This window comes from Falco naumanni, chromosome 5 (genome assembly GCF_017639655.2).
Source record: "Falco naumanni isolate bFalNau1 chromosome 5, bFalNau1.pat, whole genome shotgun sequence".
Classification (NCBI taxonomy): Eukaryota; Metazoa; Chordata; class Aves; order Falconiformes; family Falconidae; genus Falco; species Falco naumanni.
In genome coordinates, this window is record NC_054058.1 from 45,452,968 (window position 1) to 45,479,679 (window position 26,712).

The window sequence follows — 26,712 nt, forward strand, 5'->3', positions numbered from 1 at the left end:
ACAGACATGTGAATAAAATACATAGTTTTCAGGAACTTTTCCAGGCACTGGTAGGTGATCATCTGTACCGCCAAGTTGTTAACAGGGTTCCTGTGCCACTTCATCCTCTCGCCACACACTGGCCTGGGGCTGCTGAGGGCCAGCATCCCTCCCAAAATGTCTGTTTCGGAGGTGTCTGATGGCACAGATGGGTTGTTTGCACTGCAGAGCAGCTCTGGACATGTTCAGTTTGCACACATGGCTCAGTGTGAGTGTTTTCAAACTCCTCAGGTGGCTTCCAGCTGCATGCGTTGCAGTGACTGGGCTCGGGCTCCCTTGGACTGGCCTCCCTGTTCCAGTTGCCCCAGTGGCTCTGGGGGCCTTTTCAAAGACCTGCTTTGCAGGTCAAGAAATGACCCCTGTTGTAGTTCTCTGGGAGAAGGGGCTGATCAGGTCTGGGCAGCCATGCCAAGCAAGAGGCGACGGCAGCGATGGCTGAGGCTTGCTCATCTCCCACCACTGGGGTGTCCCTGCATTTGCCCACAGCCACAGAGTTGGTGGTGTCCCTGTTTGGCCCTCTGCTCTGTTTAACTTCCCTGCCCCTATTTAGGATGGGGTTAATCCCCTGGTCTTCTGCCTAGAGCATTTTCATGATGCTCTTTGAGCTACAAAAGTACCTGTGCACCTTCCTGACCCCCAGCCTGCCCTTGTGGGACAGTTGGGCAGCTGTAACGGCCTCCTTGGGGTGCTCTTGGTTCTCTTCCGCAACCCTGGGGGGAATCAGGGGATCCTTGCATGCCTGCCATTTGCCATAGACACCCTCATGCTAGGTGGGGTGAATCTCCAGTCCTTGTTTGTGTACCTGAAATAATGTTTCCTTATCTCCTACAGGTGTTATTCAGATAAAGCCCAAGCAGAGATTGTGCAGCAGGTTTGACCACATGGAGGCTGCACAAGTGCTCAAGGTCCAGATGTGAGTTACATCAGATGCAAACAAAGGAGAGCTCTGATGAAGAGCAGAGACAGAGAGCACAACTATTAAAAAATGGTTTTTATAGGTATATATTTAAGGTTATGATATTAGAAATATCTCCTACTCAACCAAGTAGGGATGATATGTGTGAATCAGGTTTGGGAATACAGTAAGGAATGTTCTTTATCCTAGGTTAATGACAGCCTAAGGGACAGTTGCTTGGTTTTGATTTGTTTTTCCCTGTGTTTCAGTACCTCAGTGTGAGTCCTGAGTCTGGAGGTGGACTGTTTTGTACTAACTGAAAGGGGTCCATACCCACATCCACAGCGAGTCAGTTCAGGGAAACTTCATTATGCTGGGTTGAAGAAGAAATTTTATTCTTCTCAGCAATTTTCACAATTTTCACACAGATCTGAGGGCATTTTCCCAGTCCTGACTTCCAGATGGCTTAAAATCCATCTCCTGTGCTCAGTAAGCGTATGTAGCTTCTATGTATAAGGCTGGGAGATGAGGGCAAAGAAAGAAATGCTGGCAGTATGAGCAACCTATCCAGCCAGAGGGAGCTCAGAGACACAAGCAGAGAAAACATCATCTGGGAAATGAAGCAGCGAGCAGTTCCATGAGGACACACCAGCACCCACACCAACAATCTCCCCAGACAGCAGCCTGGCAACTTCTTTTAGGCATTTTTTACTCCTGAGAAAGTGTCCAAGCAGAGCTTGGAGTTGCCTTGAACTGCAGATTGCAGTGCAGGGAACAAGGCTTGGGTGTGACAGAATTTTCCCTGGGCTACATGCATTAGTCAGGCTTAAGCGTATCTGTGAGCGTATCGCCCCTGTGAGCACATCACAGCCATAAGCACATCACACCTGCAAGCGACCCAGCATTTTTTTTGCTCCGGAGGACCCACCGGAGTGATGGGGAAGTGAGGACATGGGCACAGACTGGGGCTGGGCTGCGCACAGAGAGTGGCTCTGTCGATACTCACCATAGCCTGCTGGCCTCTCGGCCATGTTAACATTTTCAATACGTCAACAAGTTTTCCATATATAGTATATTTCCCAGCATATGAGCCTTGCTGAGACCACGTTGCCTTCCCTTGAAGCAATAAAAGGCATCCGTGATGCTTCTATGCTGAACTGTGGGAAAAGAGCGGCAAAGAAGTTGTGACCGTGGGCAAGGGCATGCTTTGGAAACGCTGTCATCGAAAAATCAACACAACAGCCCAGAAGGCCCACAGGCAGCCGATCTCCTCCTGCCTTATCGGAGAGAGAGCTCCTCTGGATGCTGGGGCAGCAGCCATCAGACATTTTTGAGATGCTTATTCTATTCAGTGTTGATACTGAAGTCAATATGATAACTAAAAATAAAGATTAAAAAAAAAAATACACTGCAGCTATTTGTTCCCGAGTTGTTATGTTTACCCATACCAGCCCGGTTTTCCATTTAAGCAGGCCGGTAAGACCAGATGTTCAGTCATTTTCAGCAACATGGTCAGATCCCAGATTTAGCCTGCCAGAGCAACTATATTAAACATGCCTGTAATTTTCCACTGTGACTGGGAGATGACGTTCCTCTGGGGCAAGCGATGGCTGGCCAGACGGACCCCATGCACGTGCAGCTGGCACAGCCCCAAGCCTTCTCCTGCCTCTTGCAGGGACACCGCTCCTGCAGCCCGCTGGAGCTTGATCGCAGAGATGTCAAGGATGGAGGAGGCCCTTGTCAATAACACCTCCTGGGAGGTGGGGGTACATGCTGCTGGGGGAGGTTGTGACCAGGGCTGCAGCTGGCTTCTCCCCATTCCTCCTTGCACTCACAGCCTGTAGGCATGGTTGGTATCTGTTGAGGTGGTCCAAAGAGAAAAATGCTTTTTAACAGAATAAAAGCAGATGTTTCACCTAAACACCTCTGTCCAGTCACCTCCTGCTTCCTGATGGGCAGAGGACACCATCCCGCAGGCCCTGCAGAGTGGGAGTGCTCGTCCCATTTGCAGATGTTTGCTACCGAACAGTAAGGTGACCTCTCTGAGGGAGGATGCGGGACATCTCTGAGCACAGACTCCTGCAGGCACCCAGCTTCAGGTTAGTGAAAAGTGACGTGCAGATCTGGGTGGCTCGTCCTGCTTTCAGCCACAAGCAGCAGTGGTGGCAGAGGGCAGTGGAGAAGGCTTCACTCGCACAGCAGTGCATGTATTGGGCTTAGCGCCTGGTCCTGACAGCCCTCGTGGCACAGGATTTGGGCTCAAAGAGTGCAAGGAGGGACTTGAAAGCTTGTTGTTGGGCCTGGGTGTTCCTTTCTTTGTGCCGAAGCATCTGCTGAGAGCTCATGTGTGAGCCCACCAGAAAGATCTAGAGAGGTCTCCTTTGAGCACCTTGAGGGAATATAGGTTTTGATCATACGTACACTGGAGGGGGGCTGTATTGCCATGGATACTCAAGGTCTGTGTTGTGGTGGCAGCTGGCTTCAACACGACCGCTTTACCTCCTCCAGCCTGAGTGCATGTCACCAGCTGAGAGCCACTGCTGCCACCCTGACAGACAACCAGTACCATGGGGTCTCTGGCAGCCAGCCCTAGCTCTTGTCACTGACCCCTGGCCGCTGCTTACATCTAGCCTCTTGCATTGGAAATAGGGATGGTCGAACACTCCACCATGTTTTCTTCTGCAGCAGGGAGGTACTTGATCTTTAGGCACAGGTGAGGCATGAGGACAACATGGGGATGGTCTGTGGAGAGCTGCTGCAGCTCCTGGTGCCACTGCCACCACTTTGGTCCCTAAAACCCCAGCACTCACCTCTGCCAGGAGCAGCACAGTCCAGAGAGGAACATCTCAGCCTCTGGGAAGCTGCCAGCTTTGCCTGCATCAGCAACTCTTGTCTGTAAGGCCAGAGGCATATTTCTGGAAGAAAAGACCCTTTTGTGGATGCTGCTGCCAACTCTGATTATGATGGCTTGGTTTTCCTGCCACTGATTTCTGTCACACAGGAGGACTGGTTAAGGCATTGTCCTCAAGTCATCAAGCAATAAATACACTCTTCAGGTGGGCAAGGGACAGACATCTTATTCTCATACATATAACAGATGGGATTAAATAGATAAACCAGGCAGGCTGCTTCCATGAACTCACTCAGTTGCAAAGATTTACTGTCCAAACAAGCTTTTCTCTCTGAGAAGGGCTTGGCTGGTGTTCATGTTGCTGTGGGGCAATCTCATAGGGACAGAGGGATATTCAGCTCGCCCGGTCTTGGTAAAAGGACATGTCTTCTTCCAGCCAAAATCCCCTCACAGGAATCTCTCATGGGCAGATTTGTCCTATGGAAGCTAATCCTTTTCCTTCATAAAACCATCAGTGTCCAGACCAAAGGCTAAGACAGAGGTCAGACGAGATGCCACAAGCAGCATCTGCTGCTGTAGCCGTCCCAGTTCACTGCGGCGCTCGAGCTGGCTGGGATTGCAGGCCTCTCTGCTCACACCTTCCAGCTTTCACAATGCCACATTAATCAACTAGCCATTGCAAACATAGTTTTAATGGCGTTAATATAAAATGAAGCTAAGAGAAAAGGTCAAACAGGTAAAACTACAAAGTTTTAAATCAAAACAGAGATATTGGAGGCTCTTAGTGTCCAAGTGTCTCCATAGGAGGGCTCTTTCCTTGCCCTCTCTTCTGTCGAGGAGATGGGTGCTGCTGCAGTGTGGTGCTCCGGTGTTCACTGATTAACTGCCTGCCCAGGGAGCTGCTGCCCATGCTGTGGGTTATGCCTTGACCCCCTGGCCACTCATTTCTGATGCTCGACTTCAGTCTGTGGTGTTTTTATAGACCTTCTGCCACAGCGCTTGTTTCCCACAGATTTATTTTTTTTTCCCTTTACAGTTTCAAATGTTTCAAATGTAGGGAGTGAGCCTGATTTCTGCCATCCCCAGCTTGTTTTTTATGGGTAGCTGTTCTGCAGCTCAGCCATTAGGTCTGTGTGGATGCAAGGGTCTGGCCAGCTTTGAAAATATTTAGGTACAATTCCTTCTTATGAGAAGAGCTTGTAAGCCTCCCAAAACAGAGGTGAAATGAGATTTCTGTGAGCCATCCACGTTACTTGGCTTTTTACCCCATGGTGAACGTTACCCTTCCAGAGAGGAAAATATCCCCCATGGCAGCTTCTCCTCACCCAGTGCCATTTTCACTGTGCTCTTTAGCACAGGCATGAAGACCACATTGCCAGTGGTGTAAGCAGTAACAGGAGATGAAGATGTTGAAATCATATTGTATTTATTACATACATGAGATACAAAAACAAATTACCAAAATAGTATAATTTTTTTGTGAGTCCACAGGACCTTGAAAGAAAAATACATACATGAAGTGGACTGGTAGACTCGTGATTTTTTCCAGGTTTTGTATGGCTTCCTTTTCTTTCCCCTCTCACTCATGAACAAAATACACTCTATGCAATGTGGTTTAAGGATGCTTTACATAAAAGATATATTTTAGTGCTGAAAACTGCAGTAAACTGTGCTATATTCCATACTGGTGTTAATGAGGATGTATAATGGCTGTATATATCTCGAACAAAAACACAGAAGAAAACAAATAAAATGTTCGGTTTTAAATACTAACATAAAAATAAACTCCAGGCCCACCATGAATCGCTGGGTTGTGATATGTGAATGTGAGTCCTTTCAGTTCCCTGCATCCACTCCTTTTTCTGCAGGCAGAGGTTTTCTCCTCCGGCAATTGCATTTTTTATCTCAAAGTCTCTTCTCACACTGTTTGCAAAGTCTTGCTGGAGTCCTGCCCACGGGGTCCAAGTGCTGGTCTGAAGCTGGGACTTCAGTGCAAATACTTTATCTTTCAGATTGCATCCTCAGATACTCTGAGTGGCCAGTGCCAGGCTGGCTGTTCCCTTTATACCGTTAACGCCGTCCAACTGAGGGGGTCTTCAGGAGTGCTTCTGTTTCAGGGAGTTTTTTTCATGTGACACCTTCAACCTCTTCTTTCTCCAACACAAATAGACTTCCCGCACCATGAACTGGCAGGTAGTAAAGTGCTTTATACAATGAAATATTTACACTAGGGCTAGGTTCATTTTTTAAAACTTCAAGGAAAAAAGCTCAGAGACGCTGCACCCTCCAGAGCTGGCTCTTCTCTGCGGCCGTGCGGTGGGTGAAGAGCCAGCCTCTGCCCTGCGTCACGCTTGTGCCAAGGCAGAGGGATTTGATTAACTTCAGCAACTCCACCTTCACCAGCACCAGCAGAGAATTTAGCCCTGGAAACCTTCAGCAGGCTGACCAGGTTAAAAGCAAGTGGCACTCCATGCTCTTTGACAGGTCCCGTGTCCTAACCTGAGAGGGTGTTTCTAAAGAGCTGTTGTCATTGCCACGCTGTTGCCAGCACCTACCTGCCACTGCGGCCATCATCTTCCCCACAGTATCCTTCAGGAGCCTCTGGAAGTCACTCAGAATCCACGCTGGCAGGACTGGCAGTGGTGTTTTGCTTCTCAGCTGCAGCTCATGGGCCTGCTTTCCATCTCTAGGGTGGCATTTTATTTTGGGGCAATCAGTGGCTTCATAAGAGTTGCTCCAACATTGCACTGGAGCGAGACGAGCGTCCACCCTTCCTTTTGTTTCCCTCAATGTAACGATGAGCTGGGCTCAGGTGAGCCCCTTGCAAGGAAGCTACAGGTGCGTGAATGAACAATGGCCAGGAAGGGTTAAATTAGACAGTGCCTACAACTCTGAATGCCTCGCTACACATTTTGGCACTATTTTCTTACTTTCCAGTTTTCATCCTAGAGGTCTTCTCTCCATGAAGGCTGTTGCATTTCGTGCATAAAGAAACACCCTAGGCAGCCGCGCACCTCTAGTTGCAGTCTCTTTTCAAAATCTCCAGGACCTTTCTTCCAAGAGCTGACTTCCACTGCTGGACAAAACTTTTCATGTTGACAATGAGTCTGCCCGTTCTGATGTCCTCATGTCCTGCCACAAGGTACTCCAAGCCTGGAAACCAGCAAAGCGGTCAGGGACTGCACAGCACTATGCTTCAGAGGACTACTGATGCTGCAAAGTCTGCTTGGATATCTAGTGCCATGTGAAAAAGTGCTTATACAAAGAAATATTTATACATACCGATTCTCTCGTGTATCTCTATACCTATATCAGTATCTATGGAAAAATGACCCCTGTGGTGCATCTGTCAGCGAGATGCAGTATACAAACTTAGATTTTTTTAGCTTGTAAATATAAATGGAAGCTGAACTCTGGGGGCTGCGCTACAACTTTTTATAGCTTGTTTGGGAACTGCTATTACCTTCATTTGGCAGCCACCTGCCTCACCCCTCCCTGAATACACCTGGGCCTGGAAATCAGTCAGTTCAGTGCGCTGCAGTAATGACAGGGCAGGATGGCCCAGTGCTGATGTCTTGCTCAAAATGGCCAGTGCCCCCTTGCAGGCAAAGGCATGCCAAACCCTGACAAGACACAATACTAGATTTGCTGGTGCGAGCACCCTAGAAGAGCCCGAGGGGGTGGCAGCCACTCTGAAAAGAACTTCATTAATTTCTGCCTCTGCCAGATGTTTTAGAGACCATGACAGCAGCATCTAGTGTCCAGAACCTAGCAGAAGGGCTGGAGCACGGTTCCACAGTGCCCTGCCACAGGGCTTGCCCCAGGCATCCAGATCTGCACTTGGCTTTCAGAGCAGGACTTGAAGAATGCTTGGAGCCAGGCAATAACTGCTAAGCTGCAGGACATGGCAAAGCCTTTGGCTTGAATTAGCTAAAGAAACACTGCTGCAGATCGCAACAGCCTAAAACGGGACGTCTAAAAACACCTAAAAGGGTGCCGCAAATAGGGATAACAAGGAGGGTAAACCCTCCCGTGGCAGGAGGAACTCCCTGCCAAGGCCAGTGTCTCTCGGCAGCATGCTTGGGCCACAGCAAGCATGAGAGCCCCCTGTACCCCTTCCTCCTTTCACCGTTCTGAGGAGCACCGCGTGGCAGTATAAACTAGCCTGGGGAGATGGGCCTCCCCCAGTGCTCTCGGTCATCCTATTCCATCCTGGTTGTGTTTTCTTGGGTTTTCATTTTGTAGTTCAGAATAAAAGGAGAGTGTCCCCTAGTTAAAGGTCAAGCATGTTTTTGTTTAATTCAATACAATTAGTTATCTATTTCATCTGAGGTTTTGGGCACACACATCCTCTCTTCTGCCACGTAAACACAGGATATCTGTATGGCAGTATCACCCTTTGCAAGACATTCATTTTGGCCAGGTCAATCCTGCTGTTATAAACATCACTTTTTAAGGGCTCCAAAACCTCCCTCGAGAAAGGAAATGTGGCACGCACCCTCAGAAAGCAAGCAAATATTGCTGCAGCTGCTGATTCTGCAGGGCTTTCTAGACTTTCAATCTGTCTTACAGAAGCGTAAAATTAAAATAAATCAAACGACTGAGATGCCACAAGCCAGGACCTGAGGCTGTGTGTTTTGCCCTGCATTGCTGGCAGGCAGCTCTCCACTTATTTGCGTCTGCGCTTGGCAGAGCCAAGAAGGAGAAGGGCTCCAGTTCCCTTGCAGACTGCAGAGACCTTTAAAGTTTTCAGCTCAGTGTCCCCCCAAAAATCCAACCTGCCTCTGTGGGTGTGTGTGGAGGGGAAGGTGTGCAAGGGTAGCAGAGTTGCCCTTGTAGGAACTTAAGTACATTTATCATCTGAAAAGAGCCCATGGGGATTTGATAAATGCTTGGAGTTTTTATTTCTTGCCAGAGCCTTGAAGAGCCTACCCTCCTTTTGCTATCCTTTTAGTGCTGAAACAGAATAAAAATATGTCTGTCTGTATTTATTTATTTTTTTAAAATCTTTGATCTCCTCTGTGTTTTTGGGAGATGTGATTTCCATTATAGCTGTATGCCAGGAAATTGTTTTATGTCAGCTTGGCTTTTTATCTGGCTGCTGTTGGTTTATTCATCTGGAGGTCAGAAGCTTTTACTCTGAGAGAGGGTTAAATCTGATAATATACTATTTTATATTCAGAAATGAACATGGCAGCTAAAGAAAATAATGAGATTTTAAAAAGTATCTGGGATTCCTTATTTTCCCCCTTTGAAATGACTGAATCTTTACAATGCACCCAGTTGATGTTTTCAAGTTTTTCATTAGGATCAAATTTACAACTTCTTTCCAGCACGAAAGCTGAGATTAATTTATACTCATGGGACTCCAGCAGCTGCACTTCAAGACAATACCAAGCTTTGCAGTGTAAAACATGAAAACTGGCAAGGGAGTAACACCTGATGTGTCAGGTGCTTGGATTGTCCCTAAAGAGAATTGCATCTCCACCCTTCCACTGGTGTCCAAGTGACCTTCATTGATTTGTGATTACTGCTGTCTTTTCCTATGCTGGGGAAAATCAGTGAGGCACCTCTTAAGTTAGTGGAGTTGCAAAGCTGGGTGTCAGGTGCGGGGTTGCCCTGCCTGCTTGGTGTCCGACAGCTTCCACAGCATTCCTCCAGGTTCATATTAAGGCAACCGCTTTTGGGCTTTCTTGCTTGTGTTTGCATTGCTTATGGAAAAATAAAACAGCTGTATCTAGTTAATTATAGATTTATGGTGTTTTACCAATATCCAAAGTCTTACTGCACTTAAACAGTAAATTCCTGCCTAACACTGCTGATTCATCTGACCCTTGCACCTGACAAGGCTTCCTGACTACAGCTGTGCTATCACGGCAGCTTGCCTTCAAAGCCAAAGACAGTCACTCTGGTGGAGATGAAAGAGGACTGCAAACACCTCATCAATGAATAACCTTTCTGTGTGATTCAGCTTCACAGACAGCCCTTCCTCCCCCCTCAAAGGAAGTTCCTAGTGCTGCAGATGTAAGGGACATCTCAGCACTGAAGTCAACATTCCGATTGGTTGATTTCCAAGAGATGTGTGCACCTTATGGCAAGAAAACCCTTTATCTGAATTAGCTGGTAACTGTTGGTTTATCTCGGAGTTGTAAAGAGAGGTGTGTCAGCCAGAGCTTAGTTTTGCTCTATTGAAGAACCCCCTGCATCTGCATCTCCTCCACAGTACCAGCCTGCATGCCCTGTTTAGCCACCACTGGTAATACTTTGTTTCAATGAAAGAAGATAAGAAAAACCTGGGAAGCCAAAGCTCTTCTCTCACTGCATAAGAGAATCTTTTCCAAATCTTGTAGATACAGATTAGCATTACTTTCAAAAAGACATCTTCCCTTGAGTTTAGATGAGAACTTCAGTACAATATCATGACTCAAATCAGATTTAAATGTGTTTTTCTGTATTCAGTTTAGCATTAGTTTCTAAAAGATACGTCATGTAGTCATGGTGTGATGTGGACCTCCCTCCCTCTGGGAACAGACTGAGAGTGGTAAAGCTGTAAAACTGTTATGCTTCAAAAAAAGAATCATATGTTTGAAAATCTATAGAATGAATTAAGTTTTTTTCTAGAAAATTCAAATTTGATGGAGATTGCTGTTGGAATCCAAATTATATGACAGCCAATAATTTTTAATAACACTGGGCTGCAATCTCAGCTCATTGACATGAGGGGATGGAGGGCCGGGAATGAAATCTGTGTAAACATGCTGGGGATGTACTGCTGAGGGAGTGAAACCTACCGGGATTGAGGATGGGACAAGTGCAGCCTCTGTTAGTCCAGGACTCAGGGTAGAGCGTCCTTTTGCCACGGAGGATCTTCAGCTTTGTAGATTTCAAGACTTTCTTGACCTTCACATTGACTTCTGCATGGGAGCCTTTGTCATGAGCTGACAAAATCTTCGTCTTGATCACTGGGAAGACACAAATTCAAAACCAGGGATATATAAGCTATTTACAGTGCGCTCTATTTTTGGGGTCTAATGCAGGTGTCTGGGTGAAGCGGTGAGGACAATTACTTCACTACAGTAGAGTTAGCCCAGTGCTCCTGGCTGGGGAGCCTGGGGTCAGCGCAGCCATGGGGGAACACATATGACCCCATACCCATGGACAGGAATGCCACCAGTTGGTTTGGCCACGGCCCCTGGGCTTGTCACGTGGGCAGTGGGAGAGGTCCAATGACCTGGTTTTCAAAACTTGTGAGTATCCCATTTTCCCCTGGAGCTCAGCAAAGACTTTGGCTGCCTGAGCACTTTTGGAAATCAAGTGAAAATATTTGGTTTCAGGGATGGACCTGGAGGCTTTGCTGGCCTTGGCCCCGGCAGGACAGGCAGCAGGCAGGGGTGTGAGGAGCTGTGCCCATCCCACCCTGGTGAGCACTCCTGCTGCTGGTCCTCCTGCTTTGCAGAATTGCCAAATCCAAATGCAGCGGCGGAGACTGAGACATGGTTGGGGACTGAGGCAAATCACAGAGTATTTTGAGCTCACAGATACCCACAGGCACAATTCCCACCGCCTGGTATCCCACCTGCTGAGCCCCTGTGTGGTGGAGGCTCAGGGCTCCGGTCTTGTGCGTGAGCCTCCCCCTGACCGTGCTGATGCTGACACTGGTAGGTATCACCATATGATGGTGTTTTATTCAACGCCACATGTTAGGAAGTTCAGGAAAACCTTTCCTCCTACAGCATGGCCTCCTGAAGCTCGTGATGAGTCCCGTAATTCATCTGCCTCTCCAGTTTAGCTGACACCTTTGCGTGTTGAGTGATGAAAGGGTGGAAAGCCTGAGTGCACTTTAGACATGATTTATGAACTTAGAGTTGTTGTGACTTTTTTATTTTTTTATTCTTATCTTTTGCAAGATTAAACACAGTCACTATCACAGCCAGTGAGCAAAGCAAAGCAAAATCAGATTTTTCCCTAATATTGCTAAGCCAGGGCTATATTTCAACAGCTGTCGGCCCCTTGAACTTCCCTTTGTGGGTTGCTCCGCAGCCTGCAGAGTTATGGGTTATCTCTCTGTGCATTTTCAACTTCAGTGTGAGATGAAACAGGTGCAAGAGACCCCTGGAAGACTGCGAAGGAAGGGAGTGCTACACAGAGCATTCCTTGCTCAGCTGTGGTATGAAGGAGGCAGATCACTGACAGAGAGGTCCTGGGAAACAAAGTGCCTCCTTTCATTCATTTAAATCCAATATGCACACAGGCATGTATATATATCAGATGTATATACATCACGCCATTGCAACAGCTGAACTTTGTTGAGAGAGGGAAGTTCCCAGTGGCTGCCGGAGCCGTTTTCTCCATGTAGTGTTGTGTGGCGATCACCACCCCTCCTTACCTTCAGTGTAACTCAGATTTAGTGATTTCTAGACCATGCTTGGGGCACCTGGTCTACAGAGAGTTTCAGTGACCTGTTTTTGGTAACAGTCCTTTACAGTCTGTCTTGGACCTAGACAACCTCTCAGGGACACTTCCAGCTTTTGTCCTCCCGTGATTTTGGCACAAGCATATTTTGGTAGCAAGAGAGATGTGTAATAGAGCAAGCCACTTCAGCCATCTTGACTTGGCATCATGATATCTATACATTTTGGAAAGGTCAAAGATCTGCCCTTAGACTAAGTAGCTGCTGGGTTTACCAGCATGGAATGGTGCATACAGCAGCACCTCTCACGCTTTACACTCTTGCACTGCCTTGCAGCACCTCCCTTTACACCCCTGCCACCTCACCCACAACTCACCATAGGTGTACTTCATCCCGCAGAAGACCTTGGGATTCCCTAAAACTTGCTCTTTACATTCGCATTTACCTGGGGAAAGAGAAGGAAGCAAATGGCTGTGGATTGTACTTCAAAGACAGGAGCATTCACAGTCAGAGCCTAGGACCAGCCAGAGATTTTCATGTGATCCACAAGCCTCATGCAAAAAAAGCCCTATTTTCAGATCCAGGCGGAATATACAGTCTTAGTCCAAGGGCAATTATTCCTTGTTTACAATTTGAAGAGAAGGGAAACAAAGGACTTATTATTTTGCCTTGGGATGCAAATAACACGCATGTCTTTCCCTGTGGTATTTTCCACACCATAATGTACCAGACAAAATTTTTAAAGGAAATGTTGCAGAGGTTCAGGCAGATTAATGACTTCCGTGATCTTAGAACAAAGAATAACACGATATACTTATTTACGTTTAAAATGAAGCTGCCCAGACAAATGATGGAGCTTTCCCCTCAATTAACTCAATTACTGTATCTTCAAGATTTTATCATGCTGTTTTCTGCAGATGGAGGAAATTATGCTTGCCTGCTTGCATGCAGCGATGGCAAGGGAGGACGGCTTGATGCTGTGCTGCGGGGCCATCCTGCCTCACAGCAACCTCACGCAGCACCAGCCTCCTCCAGACTGGGGGTACAGGAGGGAAATTACTTCCCCAGCTGAAGCCGTAGCTGAAATGCTAGGCCATCTTGAATTGCATCATAAGCTGCATTGATGCCAAAATTGTTTTGGTTATTGGGGAAACAAATTCTGCGTTAGACATTTCCTTATTACCTGCCAGTGAAGTGGCAAACTTCACCCTCTAAATAACGTTGCTGGTTTGCCCAACAGGTAGTAGTTCCAGTGAATACACAGACATGTTTAAAACATGACGGCCAAGTAAAACATGAGAGTATTCAGCCTTGAAATTAATTTCAAGGACTGCAAATTCAGGCAGGCAACTCTTGTCTTACTGACAGCTAAATGCTGGGTGCAGGCTTTCAGCACGGAGCAACCTGCCTCAAGGGTTTGCATGTCCTCACATTGATGGGACAAGCCAGAAAGCTCCTCTAGCTTTTGAAGGGGAAGGAGGTGGTCACCTGGGATGTTAATGGGGGAGCATTCATCCCTTCCTGAAACTGCCAGGTTGCTAAATAAAAGCCAGTGCAGAAGACTCTATCCATGCTGGCTGCTGTGGGAGGGATGAGGCAAGGAAACCTGTGCAAATCCGCCATCCTACCAGAATGCCGGAGTGCCGAGAAGCCCTGCTCATCCTCCCAGCCCCAGGTGGGATCGCTTTCATTAATTACTGCCTGGAACGGAGGTGCTTCATTGTGCCATGTCACGTCCGAGCTGTTGAGGGGAAAGGGAGAGACGGTTAGCCTTCCTCCTGGAGCCAGCTAAAAGCAGGGCTACTACCAACCCGTCCTGCGGGTGCAATGTGACTGCATGTCTTGGGGACATTAAACACGAGAGGCAGTTTCGGAAAGTGAACACACCAAGTGTTGTCAGAGTGAGTCATGAATCCGTTTTGGCTTTAAAATACATTACAAGGATTTATATGCTATAAATATCCCCTGTGTGGTAAAGAAAAGCAACATATAAGATCCAGAGAATGGGGTATCATTAAAATGTGCTGTCTTCTAAAAGTCAGAGCTTGAGTCTAAGTCCAACACAGTCAGTGCAAGCTGAGTTGCAGCAGCAAAAATATTAAGCCTTTGGCCTCCTCTCACTCAGATGTCCCTGAGGCCCATATTTTGCTCACGGAGAGGAAGCAACTGTGAAGGTTATGGAAAACACTTGATACATTAACACCAGTGCTGAAAGCCAATAATCCCACATGGCTGGTGCCCAGCCACGGTGTGCCAGGCATCCAGCTGGACTGCAGCCTCAGCTCCCACTCTATCCCCAGCTCCTGACCGTACCAAACCCCAAATATTTTATATAATGGATATTTTTCAGCCCTCGTGCCATGCATAAATAGGACCAATGCAGTACCCTCCCTGGGATGGAGATGGCACGGGTATGGTGAGGCTGGGAGTGGGTGGCCGGGCCCCCCCAACTCACCTGCTGCTGCGGCAGTCACCGGTGCGGGGGTCGCAGCTGCGGGCACAGTCGCAGGGGCGGCAGCCATAGGCACCAAAGCCCCAGTAGCCGGGGAGGCAGCGGTCGCAGTGGGGCCCCGCCACGCCGGGCTTGCAGGGGCAGTCACCGGTGCTGGGGTCGCAGAAGCTGCGGGGGCCGAGGGGGAGCGCGGCTGATCCCAGGGGGTGGCAGGAGCAAGCTGCAGGGGACACCATGGAGGGAGAGCATCTGTGAGTGCAAAAGCTCTGCAGGACAAAGGCGCAGGAGATGCCTGTGAAAATGCCGCTCTGCCTAGGGACACCAGCGAGGGGTTCTGGGCTTTTTTCCCCCTCGCCCGTATAAATCTGAGCAGAGTCTCCCTTTGGAATCTGTATGATTTTAACTTTTGTGAGCTATCTTAGTTAACCTAGCCTGGTGTTAAGCTTTACCAAACAGGTCGTTATTACTTTCCTTATTGCATCTGGACTCCAGTCCAGCCAAGTAGCTGGCGATGTGCCTGGCTCACAATGATGTTTAAGCAGCTGTGGGTGCTTCATTGTAAACATGAATAACAACGGTCTTGTATCCAGGAGGTTAAAACCCCCCTCAAAATGGTCACTGGAATTAAAGCAGAGGCTGAGCAAAAAGTACCCCTTTGTCTCTGTCTGATTTTCTTTTAACCGCTATCATTTTAAAATGTTAAAAATATAAGAATGAGGACACCCATGGCTCAGAGACGTGCTTTTGCATATATTCTGGGATGTGAGTTTGAAGAGTGCGTGTCAGAAATGGTGGCTGCTCTTTTTTCCTCCCCCACAACCCCTTGCGGCAGAACGATGCACTGGAAGCATACTAGGACACACTGGGAGAAATGGATATTCTCACAAATCTGAAAGGATGCCCTAAATTAGGTGGCATAAAGTTTTCTTTGCCCAGCTGCTTAGAATTTTTCTTTTGCATAAAGGTAGTTTAAGTCTGTTGTGAGACTACAACCTTTTCCCCCCCAGAAGATGTTAAACCTTTCCAAAGATCAGAAATATTTATTGTAATATTATTGTAATCCAACCATTTGGCCTGGCCAGCAGGCAAAGCAGTGCCCTCTAGGACCAGTAGCTGGATGGCCCATGCTCTCCTTCCCTCAGGGTTTGGTTCTCTGACCAGGATGTGTTATGGTCAGCCTTGTGCATTATGGCAAAAAATCCTCTGCTGAAAGACTTTTGCTAAAACCCCATTTACATAAAAATCAGATCTCCTGAGAAAATTTCATTTGGAAGGAGAATTTTTACCAAATTCTAATACAATTTTTTTTTTTTTGCAGCTGTGAAGGCAATAAAGCAGAAAAGCCACTACATGCAACACAACCTTTCTTCCTCTTGAGATACTTACTGCTGTGCACATATATTTAATTTTTCTCTGACAACATTTTTGTGGTTTCAGGGATTTGACATACCTGGAGTGTCACTTCAAAATGTTAAAGGCTTGATTAATATTGGCAGTTAACTTAGAGGCGACTACAATTCCAAAAACTTTGCCAAAGTAATCCCCAAATTTTCCCCACCCTTTCCATTCCCTAACAAATATAATTATATAAAATTAAAAGATTAGAAAGCCTCTCCACAAACTCCATAACTAGCTGTAGGCAGTGAACTCCAGTACATTTAATAGCATAGTTTTCAACAGCGCTCACCAAGACTCACATACCTTTCTCCTGAAGTCTGTGAAGTGTTTTACACCTGACACATGTAGCCTAATGTTCTCTTTTCCTACTAGATGTGGTGGGTATTTCTGGCATTCCTCAGCCCCTTCAGGGGAAATATCAAGCACTTAAAGCTCTTCTATTCTCCTGCAGTAGTAGGAGTGAGCTAAACCCACTGCTCAGAGAGAGATTTGGTCCTGGTTCAGTCTGGTTTCAGCTGAGTTTTGCACCCAGCCCTATTGAGGTTGGAGCTTTTTATGTTTCAGACAATGCTTTCACATAATTTTTTCCTAATGAAAAATTTAATGGCAGCAGCAACACCATGGTGAGGCAAGCATATTAAACTTACAAAGGCTGTTATGAAAAATACAGCAGCAAGCTCACACGCAATTAAAATGAGAATGTAGTTGGCTATACTTTTTACCAAAAGCTGCAGAGATGTACTGTAAAAGTTGGTCATTTCTACAAGGGCTGTGCACCGACCTCCATGGACCCTGTCCTTCCTGGCTCCTCCCCTATGAGCTGCCAAGGGCAACCTTGGGCACCAAACTGAAGCTTTTTGGTCTTGCACCTTGGGTGGTGTTAAATGGATGCTTTGGGTGGCAAGTTTACGACACAGTAAGTGTTTGTGATGTGCTGCAATGGGAACGTGCTGAGCAATGCAGAGGCATAAAGTGCAGCCCATCACTACGCCCCAAGCACAGGAAATGAGGCTCCAGAGCTCCCATGTGAGTATGTCATACCAACTTTGAAAGAAATGCATGAGAATAGGATCAAGTGCTCCCATACTATGGCAATGGCAGGAAGACAAGGACTGCAGGACTGATCACACAACATTGGTAGCTGCAGCTACGGCTCCCTCGTGGGCTGCTGCCTGTTAGTTTTAGACCCCGTTTTTCTCCTTCTACCCAGTCTGCACCTCACTGTAGTGCAGGCAGAAGAACACTCACCTCCAGGAAGGTGAGAAGAGCAGCTGAGCAGCAGATAAAGCAACTACAGACACAGCTGGATGTAACGTTGCGGTGGATACACGGGTGGCAGAGCATGAGACTGTCAGTGTGAGGCTTCAGGACAGTGTCTGTCTCATGCCATGGCCACCCCATGGGGGAAGGTGGGGATTTTCAGGCCAAGGGAGCTCCAGTGAGAGAAGGGCTGGCTGGGCATCGCTAACCTGGGACCAAGAGAGACCTTCCACAAGCTTGATCTTTTAGCTTTCTTTTCAATTTGTAAGCAGCATTGTTAAAATGCCCATTTACCACCCTGTACTGCATAGCAGTATTTTGCACATGATTTCCATGCACATTTGAATTAACAGCCGCCCGTCCCAGCATTGCATGTGCTGATCGGGATTGAAACCCACTGGTCTCCAGTAGAGCTGCATTTCACTGCCCTGGATTGGTGATACTGTTGTGGTTTCTTCAGCTGCCAGTTAACCTTTGGAAATGACAAATATTTACCCTCAAAAACCTACAGTTGAAAAGCAGAAATAAACTTGGCAATTATAAAACCCAATTTATTGTCTGCAATTATACTGTAGCTGCGGCTTAAAAATTCATAAAGGATGTAAAGAAAAGGACTGATAGGTAAGGCGGGGGGAAAGAGTCATCAGATTGCTGCTTTAAATGGCAGAACGTCTCATTTTATCGGGTACACACCTACTCCTGAGCAAATATTATATACACACTTTACCTACAAGAATCTTCAAAGTATCCTTAAAGATTATGGCTTAACAACTCCTTTATTTACTTTGACCTTGGTATTTTTAAATATTCAGTGCTACCCCATGGTTGAGCAATAACGATGCCTTGAGCCAGAAGCAACCAGGCAATGCCACGGCCTTCCCAGAGAGAATAACAGGGCACCACGCATGTCCCTCGTTATTGCAGACCATGGCACGGTACTTGGAAACGTGCCAGGCATAGGCTGTAATTAGTCTTATATAATTTAATTTAACAGTCATTAATCATTTGCTACAGCCTTGCAAGCTGCTGGGCTCCCCCGTGAGATGCCGAGTCCCAGGGTGACTAGAAGGGAAATGGTGAAGGGGTCTTAGGGAGGAGACCATTTGTGAGGGTTTGAAAAGCCCCGAGGGAAATAATCTGTGTGTTTGTACCAATAAGGTCTCTGAAAGGAAAGCATTCAGATAATCCCTACATTTTTGTGGAACCCAGTTTCTGCCGGGGAAAGTTATTTCCCTGAGATAAAGTACTTCATGCTCTGTAATTCATAAACACAAGAAAAAAAAAAGACCAACAAAGTAGATGTACTTAATACAGAAGGTAAGGGCAGACTTTTTCTCACTCAAGAGTATCTTACAGTTCTTGTCAAATATATGTTACCTTTGGCCTTTAAATATTAGAGTTCACGAATACATACTGGTCCATAAAGAGGCTGGATTGTTGCATTAAAGAGTAATGGAAACAGGTTTATAGTCTTTATGTGAGGTACACTTGTGGGGGGTAAAAAATGTGAGAAGTGGAATGCCACGGGCCAGTGATTTAGAAATGAATGCAGAAAGCAGAGAGTACTGAGCACCAGCGTACATCAACAAAAATACCCATTAATCATTTCATCTCCACAGCTTCCTCCTGCCCAGATGGGCTGAGAAAAACTTTTTAATCAACTCTCCTGGTATTTGGATACCATATAGCTAATGATGTGATGTAATGCCTGACTTCATTAGTGCTGGTCTCACTTGCACACAGGCACACGCACACTGTTGGCAGATCTCCCTTCGAGCTGTGGCTGTTTTGCAGTGATACATCCCGAGACCTCTGTTTCCATCTGGTTTTGCAAGGAAGGAGGCTCCATGCTGGCCAGCCCAGGAGGTGCCATTTGACTTCCTCTTGGACCCTCCAGACAGCCACAGGATTTGGACTGGGCATTTTGGCACTAGGAAAACTCTTTGATGGGTCCTTTGTGAAATTCTGCCTCCTCCATGGGCTGCGTGAGACGCCACAGGAGATGGCAGCCACTCCTACCACCTCCAAGGTGAAGCTGGTAGGTTTTTAGGTTTAGCAATTTAAAAAATTGCTTTTTAGATGTCCAGAAGATGACAGCCAAATCAGAGGCAAAGCTTGACTTCGCTTCAATGACCTCAGAGAAGTGCATGCTCCGCCCTGATGCGAGCTGGCACATAAAGAGCATCAGGAAATACAATCCTAGCAAAGAAAGGCAGCACAACTCCAGTAAAAGCATATTTCAAACCTTGAAGGTCCCATACAGAATTTATTTCAGTCTTTTATCCTGTGTTATCTACCAGGAGTCAATGAATCCAGTTGTGGGTTTTTTTAATCAGCAAGGCTGAATCCATGAGTTAGAAAAAAAAAACCCAACCCTCAAGACCCTGCTTTGGGTCTACATACAAGATTTGAATCTGGTTCTTTACTAATGAGACTCCAAACCAAAAGCCCATTGCCTAAGTTCTGGCAATAATTACAGAAGGAAACTATCTCGTATTTCAGAGGAGGAGACTTAGAGCTTCAATGTACACAAGTAGGTAAAGGAGCCTTAAAAAGTAATTACAATCCTTGTTTAAAAAAACAAATTTGTGTAAATACTACAGCAGTGAAGTAATTATTTACACAAGTAATGGAGAACTGTTTTCATAAACAGAATTAGGATTGTAAAACAGGTGGTTCAGCTGTTGCTGCTCCTCATTGCAATGAGTGAAAGGTGGAGAGGAGGAGCACTTCTGTGGCAGGCTGGGGGGGCTGCTGGGAGTCTCATGAGGGTGATGCACAGCATGGGAGTGGGGCAAAAGTGGTTGTTCCCCACCCAACCCCTCAGATAACAGTGACACTGCACACACGCTCCCAGCCTCGGGTGCAGCTCCCTACCCTAGAAGGGTTTATCTTCCTTTAAAAGCAGGTACTTCTCCTTTGGAGGAGAGGGATGTGCTCAGCGTCTCCTCAAATGACCCAAGCAGGGTGTCAGTCAGATTGTTTTCTCCCACCCGTGAAGGTCCTCCTCCAGATTTGGACCAGTGAAGAGAAATCTGGAGAAGCCAGCGGGTGGTTGTATGTGCAGAGCACAGAGCATGCTTGCATCCTATATTTAGCTGACCAGTGTAATGCTGGGGATCCGGAGTCCCGCACAGTGAGTCACCATCCTCACAGTGGTCCCTGGGGAGTGTAGCTTTTGGATCACTGCTTTTGCTTGGGAAATATTTAATTTCACATGTGGCCAAGTCATTGCCTTTGGCCTGGCCTCCTCAGTGTCATGGCTTCTGGAATATCACTTAACTTGTGTCCTTACATCTCACTCCATATCCACCTGCTGCTGCTGCGAACACACACTGGTGGGCAATGTTATTTATCAGCTGCACCCCTGTTGGCTGAGGCACCCTGCTTCTGAGGTTGCAGCAATCACCAAACAAGGAGAACATGAAAACATGATGCAGCTTTTGCTCTCCAAAAATAGCAGGAGAAAGTCAATGAATCATCTCTTCCCCTGCCCCCAGGTTACAGGGATCCTTGGGATATATTTGTCAACAGCATCTTGCAGGCTTTTGCCCTGCAAACTGCACCATTGCTTTTTCCAAATAGCATCAAAAAGGGAATTCAAGTTGCCCCGTCCTTCACAGAAGCAAGAAGATTACTCCAAGAAAAGGCAGGAAGATCTTACCTTTGACACCCTCCCAGCTGAGAAGCATTCTACCAGCAAAAGGTTGCTGACTTACGTTTGCAGGCGTCTGGGGCAGAGAAAGGCTTCCTGAGGTCCCGGTAGAAGCCCGGCTTGCAGCGCTGGCAGTGCTGCCCTTCTGTGTTGTGCTGACAGTTGTCGCAGATGCCGCCGCTGCGATTGCCCGATGCCAGCCATGCATCCATGTCAAAATGGCAAGTGTCAGCATGCCCATTACACTTGCACGCTGAGATGAAGCCAAAGGGAACAGAAAGACTCATTAAAGCAGTGAAAGATGTTGATTTATAGAAAAGAGACACAAAAAACCAAACCATGTTTTGGAATGGGAGACCTGACCTATGAACCTGTTATTCATTCAAAATGCATTATGTAACATCACATTTTCACCTACACTTCCCAATCTCTAGAGGTGACATTAAAAAAAAAAAAAGTGATTTCTTTAACTCTTTTATTTCCAGTACAAGTTTCCCAGTACAAGGACAGCAATGCAGACAGGCTAGTACAGGGAGATCTCCCACGTTCACTGGTCCTGCTGGGACAGGATCCTTCCCTCCCTGCTTTAGAAATCAGCAGTGCCCTGTGCAGCAACTGCCACCTGGGTGCTGTCAGGATGTTCCTTGCATCTGGTAGAGGGAAAAGGAAGGTGGAGTGGAGGTGTGTGAGGGAGGGTGAGCATCCTCCTTTCCCTGTGCTGGCAGTGGAAGAGGTCTGGATGCCTACACACCTGAAGTCAGGGGCCAAGGAAGACCTGCTCCAACCCCTGCTCATCAAATGCTGCTGGTGGAAACAGGGATTCAGCATCATTCCTTTGGGGAACATCCATATTGCAGTGAGCGTGACCACAGCCTGCACAGGCAGGCTGATGCTAGCTTCAGTGTTGATAGCGTCACAGCCATGGCAGGATGGCACTCAGCATGCCTGCAGTCCTTCCCAGGGCACCCTTCTGGCCAGACTGCTCCTGTTACAGAAGCTGATTGCCTCAGGACCTCTGCAGCCCCCTGCAGCCTGTACTCACCCCGAGCACCCTCCCTGGCACCACAGAAGTAATCCTCAAACCTGCCCAGAGCCTGCGGCAAATCCTGCCCCAGTGCCCAGGGGGTGAGCAGAGCCCAGGTCCAGCAGCAGAAGGCTATACCTCCCACAAACATCTTTGTCAGCGGTGCCCATGGAAGGAACAACACTGGCCCCCCATCACCTCCAAGGCACCCTGGGCAGGCAGGCTGCAGTCTACCCACAGCAGAAGACCATATCTCAAGGAGATGTGCTGGGGTCCCACGGGAAGGCCAAACCAACTGAGAACATGGTCCTGTGAGGATTTCTGAGTGAAGGGCTGTCCCTGCCATACAAACATGGGGCAGCTGTGGCTCTCCACTCACTGACCTGCTTCACAAGCACCTGTCCACCACCCTGGTATCTGCTGCCTCTTGGAAACACAGGAGAAAGACACACAAGGAGGGAGTGTTGTGCTCTGGCAGAGGCTCTGGAGACACTGTTCTCAGCTGGCTACTTACACTGACACTCTTTGGGGGCTCCGGTTTTGCCATCGGCAGGCTGCCAAGGCTGATCGTTGTACAGCGGGGCGCAGTGCTGGCAGTGGGACCCCGCTGTGTTGTGCTTGCACATGCATTTCCCATGGACCTAGCAGGGGAAAGAGAGCAAGAATCACCCACAGCAAAGGCCAAAGAGTGTCTGGGGCACAAGCAGTGCCCAGGTACAGGAGATCCCACACCAGCTAGATGCTATCACATAGACTAGAAAGAGGGCTAGCATGATGTCTGCCTTGATATCCAGTTTAGTCAAAGGCAAATATTCTGCAGTTACACTTTCAAGTACATTAGTATTTGTGGATCTGCATGTCATGTTATTGTACAGTCGTACCCTATTTTTTTTAGATCTTAAAGGATCTTTAGCAGAGAGTTTCTAGCTGCAGCATGAATTTCCAGGAGAGGTTAAAAAAGCCAAGATTCAAAGCATCCTTGGGAAACACTGTAAAACTTTTCTCTTTTTCTCCCTCCCAAATATGAATACACTTTTGCAGTACTGCAAGAACAGCGCCCACAACCTCAGCACCCACTTCCGTGTGCATAGCCATCACCAACATAAATAAGTGCAAGAAAAAAATTTAGCTCCCTGAAACACAGGTATCTACTCATCTGAGGCAGAATTGGTGCCCCACAAAGGGAGAACCAAGGATAGCACAAGGACCATGAGTGACTATGCTCGGATGTGTTAATGACAGATAGATAATTTAACAGCTAGACAGCCTAGTGTAAGGGCGTAATTAGAGATGAAAAGCCAGCATAGCACACTTGGTGCCAGCTGCCCTGTCAGCCGCTGGCATTACTCACACTGTTGGCAAATGCAAAGAAAACAGGACATAGCCAGAGGGCAAGAGCAGCCCGGCAGCCCCTAGATGCAATGAAATCAAGCTCTGAAGCAGCACAGCTCTGCCGGCATGGCCGAAGGCCCTGCCTTTTCCCGTGGAGTGCGGCAGGCAGCTACCTACCATAGCTATTTCAGTGCCTGTGCTCGCAGCTTTACTCTGCTCGACATTTTACTTTTAAACACAGTTTTACTGAGAGCATTTCAGCTGCAAGTCTCTCTAGATGTCCAATGCGTGGCCAGGCTGGAGGCACGACTGGCATCCTGCGTTTGCTGAAACATGAGCTGAGCGGTGCCTTACCACCCCACTGCCCCTTCACTGGTCATGGGGAAAGTGATAGAGAAAGGAAGGGAATAAACTGAGCATGGTTTGGCTGCTTCTACTGCTCAGTAACAAGCCAGAGACCTCAGCCTGCTCTGCCAGTATGGCCCCATAACCATGCTATAGGTTGACCATAAAACCAATGGAGCTGCACCAGTTGCCGGCTGCTGTTGGCATTGGGAGCAGCACAGGGCGGTCGGGGTGCCTGGTGATCCTGCCCAGGGCTGGGGCATGGCTTTAACTGCTACTGCAAAATGCTGCCTTCCACTCTGTTTAACTTGTGGTTCCACAAGTGTGGTGCTCCTAACTGTATGACTTGCTGCCAAAAACTGCTACAAAAAAGGTTCCTGCCAAAAAACCTGAGCAGTAAACAAAACAGAAGAGTACCTTGAACACATAGTAAACAGCTCCTGCCTGTTACATAGGTGCACACTCACTTCTAGTTAATGATGATCTTCTGATTTATTTATTTTTAATTAATAGATTTCAGCTGCTATCTTATAGGAGTCAGATGTAACAGTACAGAAAAAAAGGTCAAAAGTGTCCTTAAAAGACTTTCAGCTGCAATGCAAAATCTTTCAAAAGCTTTTCAAGTGATCCTTTCCTGCCTTATTAAAATGCCTGGATCGTCAAAGCAGGAATAAGCAAAATATAGTACAGCAAGTGGACTACATAATCAATGGGCAGCTAGAGAGGGAGTCAGACAGAATGTGCAAGCATTTAAGCTAAAGCACAAATACTAAGGTAACATTGCTTTTGGTGCTGTTTGTCCTCATTATAGATATCAGTTGGTCTCACCACATATATTAGTTGGTCTGTCTGGCTTATCATGTTGATATATGCTGAAATGTGTGCTAATGTTTAAAAGAATGAGAAGCAAATATAGAAAGAAACAAAAAAAAATTTGCAGAGGGAATATTTAGATCTCAAAGTATATCTTGTGTTTTCATATTTTCATTTTTGCTACCACCCACAAAATGTTCTTCAAACTCTCAGATGCCTCACTTCCCTGAATTATCACTCTTTAATAAAATTTCTCTCTTTCATATATTTTTTAGATAAAGTCCACACAAACCAATGTTACAGAGCTACTTCACACACATTTAAAAGCATCTACCTGCTTGAAAACAGAAATTGGTTAAACCTGTATTGGTCATGTGGTCATCTTCAGGTGGTTTTGATGGAGCCCTAACTCTCTGATGACATTTTTTGGTAGGGGTTTATTGCAGGCCCTTTGGCCATTGTGGTTAATTCTAAACAAGTTGTAGTAGGCTGAACCATATCCGTGGCCAGAGAAATCTTTCAACCTGTTCCTCACAGGACTGTCCCATCTGTTAGGACAGAGGGACCCACTAGACCTGCAACATGTGGGATCAGGAGGGGAAGGTGACCTGAGGGAGCCAGAGGGTGCCATGGTCAAAAGCAGGTGGTCCCTTGGTGATCATGGTGTTGAAGTAAGAAGGACATGGGAGAAGACTTGCAAGCAAGGGTATGCCTCAGACACGGGGACTCTTGGGATTACTGCAGAGATCTGTGCTCCCCCTGCCTGTGCCCACAGCCTGCAGCATCACCCCTCAAATTCAGCTCCCCCCTTGCCAAAGCTGCAAAAAGAATCAGTGGAGACTCAACCAATCAGCCAGCGACTGCTCAGCATTAATAATGTATGACTCTGAAACTCAGCAGCACCTAAGAAACCCTCAAGGATTAAGCACCCCAAGACACCAGCAGAAAATGAAGCAAAACTCCCTGCTGAGGAGTATTCACAGTCCCAAGGCATAAGAGCCTGCATTTTCTGAAAGCCCAAGTATTGTATAATAGAGCATGTTGTGTTGCCAGAATAGGGGGAGGTGGGTGAAAATAAAACAGAAGAGGATGGGTATCCCAAGAACTTGACATGCAGCCATTAATTTGGCATGCAGAGCTAATAAGTAAACCACTAAATAGCTGTGTGCCAACTTATTAATATTAATCTGTATGTGAACTCTAAAGAGGTTTTATAAACTTAAACTGCTGCAGCAACAGCAGGCTTGTGAGCTCTCAGATACTGTGGCAAAGAGCACTGCTAAAGAGCCAAATGTGGAAATGGTGCAAATCAAGCCATCTGGTGTTTAGATAGACCCTGAGGCAAAGCAGGGCATGATGCTCCTGGTATTGCTAGCTTGTAAAGGTACAATACACCTGGGGCAAAAGAAACAAACCATCTGGCTGAAAAAGTTAAAAAATAACAGAATAGCATGATTCTGACTTCTGCATAAAGGTAAGCACAGGACCCACACTGCAGCACAAACAAAGTAGTAAGCTGCAATAAGGCTTTTACCATTGGTCAGATTCCACTGTCCATGCTGTTCCACCTTCCTCCAGAGCTCAGACCAGACCACTCCACCCAATCCCCCTCTCCCACCATCCTCAGGGCTATTTAACCACTTAGCATGAACGACCAACAGCTGCACATCATCCATGCCAATCAACCTGCTGCCTTTGAGGCAAGGCCACAGCTGCATGTTATCAATGCTGATCAACCCACTGCCTTTGCTCCTCTAGAGACCAGCACAGAGGTCAGTAAGTTTGGGCTCCCCAGCTGATTTGGTGGGTGCTGTTGCAGCTTGGGTCAGGAGGAACCACATGTTCCCAGTCCTTATCGTAAGGGCACTACTTTGCAGTTATCTTTCTTCCAGCACTTATCACAACCGCATGCATTAGCATCTTCACCAGATGCTCCCTCCCAAGCCCAGATCGCACTGTCGATCCTGTATCCCCTTCACTCACCTTGGCATGGGCTGGGATGGCCATCCAGTAGCCCAGCCTGCTATGAACGCCTTGCAAACCTGTGGGCCCCTTGCTTGCTGCAGGGCTGGGGACCTGTATTCTCAGTGGGATTCACGTCTGCCTGAGCACCCGCAGAGGCTCAGGACATGACAGCCCATCTGGCCCTGCTTCTGCATCGAATGCAGCCACCCAGGCTCTGGTCTTCAGGAGCAAGCTTTGGAAAAGGCAGCAGGGTTCCCAATTCCCGCAGTGCCA

General features: G+C 47.2%; 1 protein-coding gene across 1 annotated transcript in view; it reads right to left on the reverse strand.

Moving 5' to 3' along the window:
* Window positions 1-5,194: 5,194 nt before the first annotated feature.
* The window catches only part of NTN4 (netrin 4), a 51,076-nt gene continuing 29,558 nt past the window's right edge, over window positions 5,195-26,712 (reverse strand). Inside the window, 7 exon segments of the mRNA XM_040596357.1 lie at window positions 5,195-6,938; window positions 10,577-10,747; window positions 12,572-12,640; window positions 13,824-13,936; window positions 14,651-14,867; window positions 21,025-21,213; window positions 22,499-22,625. Coding sequence (XP_040452291.1) covers window positions 6,802-6,938; window positions 10,577-10,747; window positions 12,572-12,640; window positions 13,824-13,936; window positions 14,651-14,867; window positions 21,025-21,213; window positions 22,499-22,625 — 1,023 coding nt within the window. The 3' untranslated portion in view covers window positions 5,195-6,801.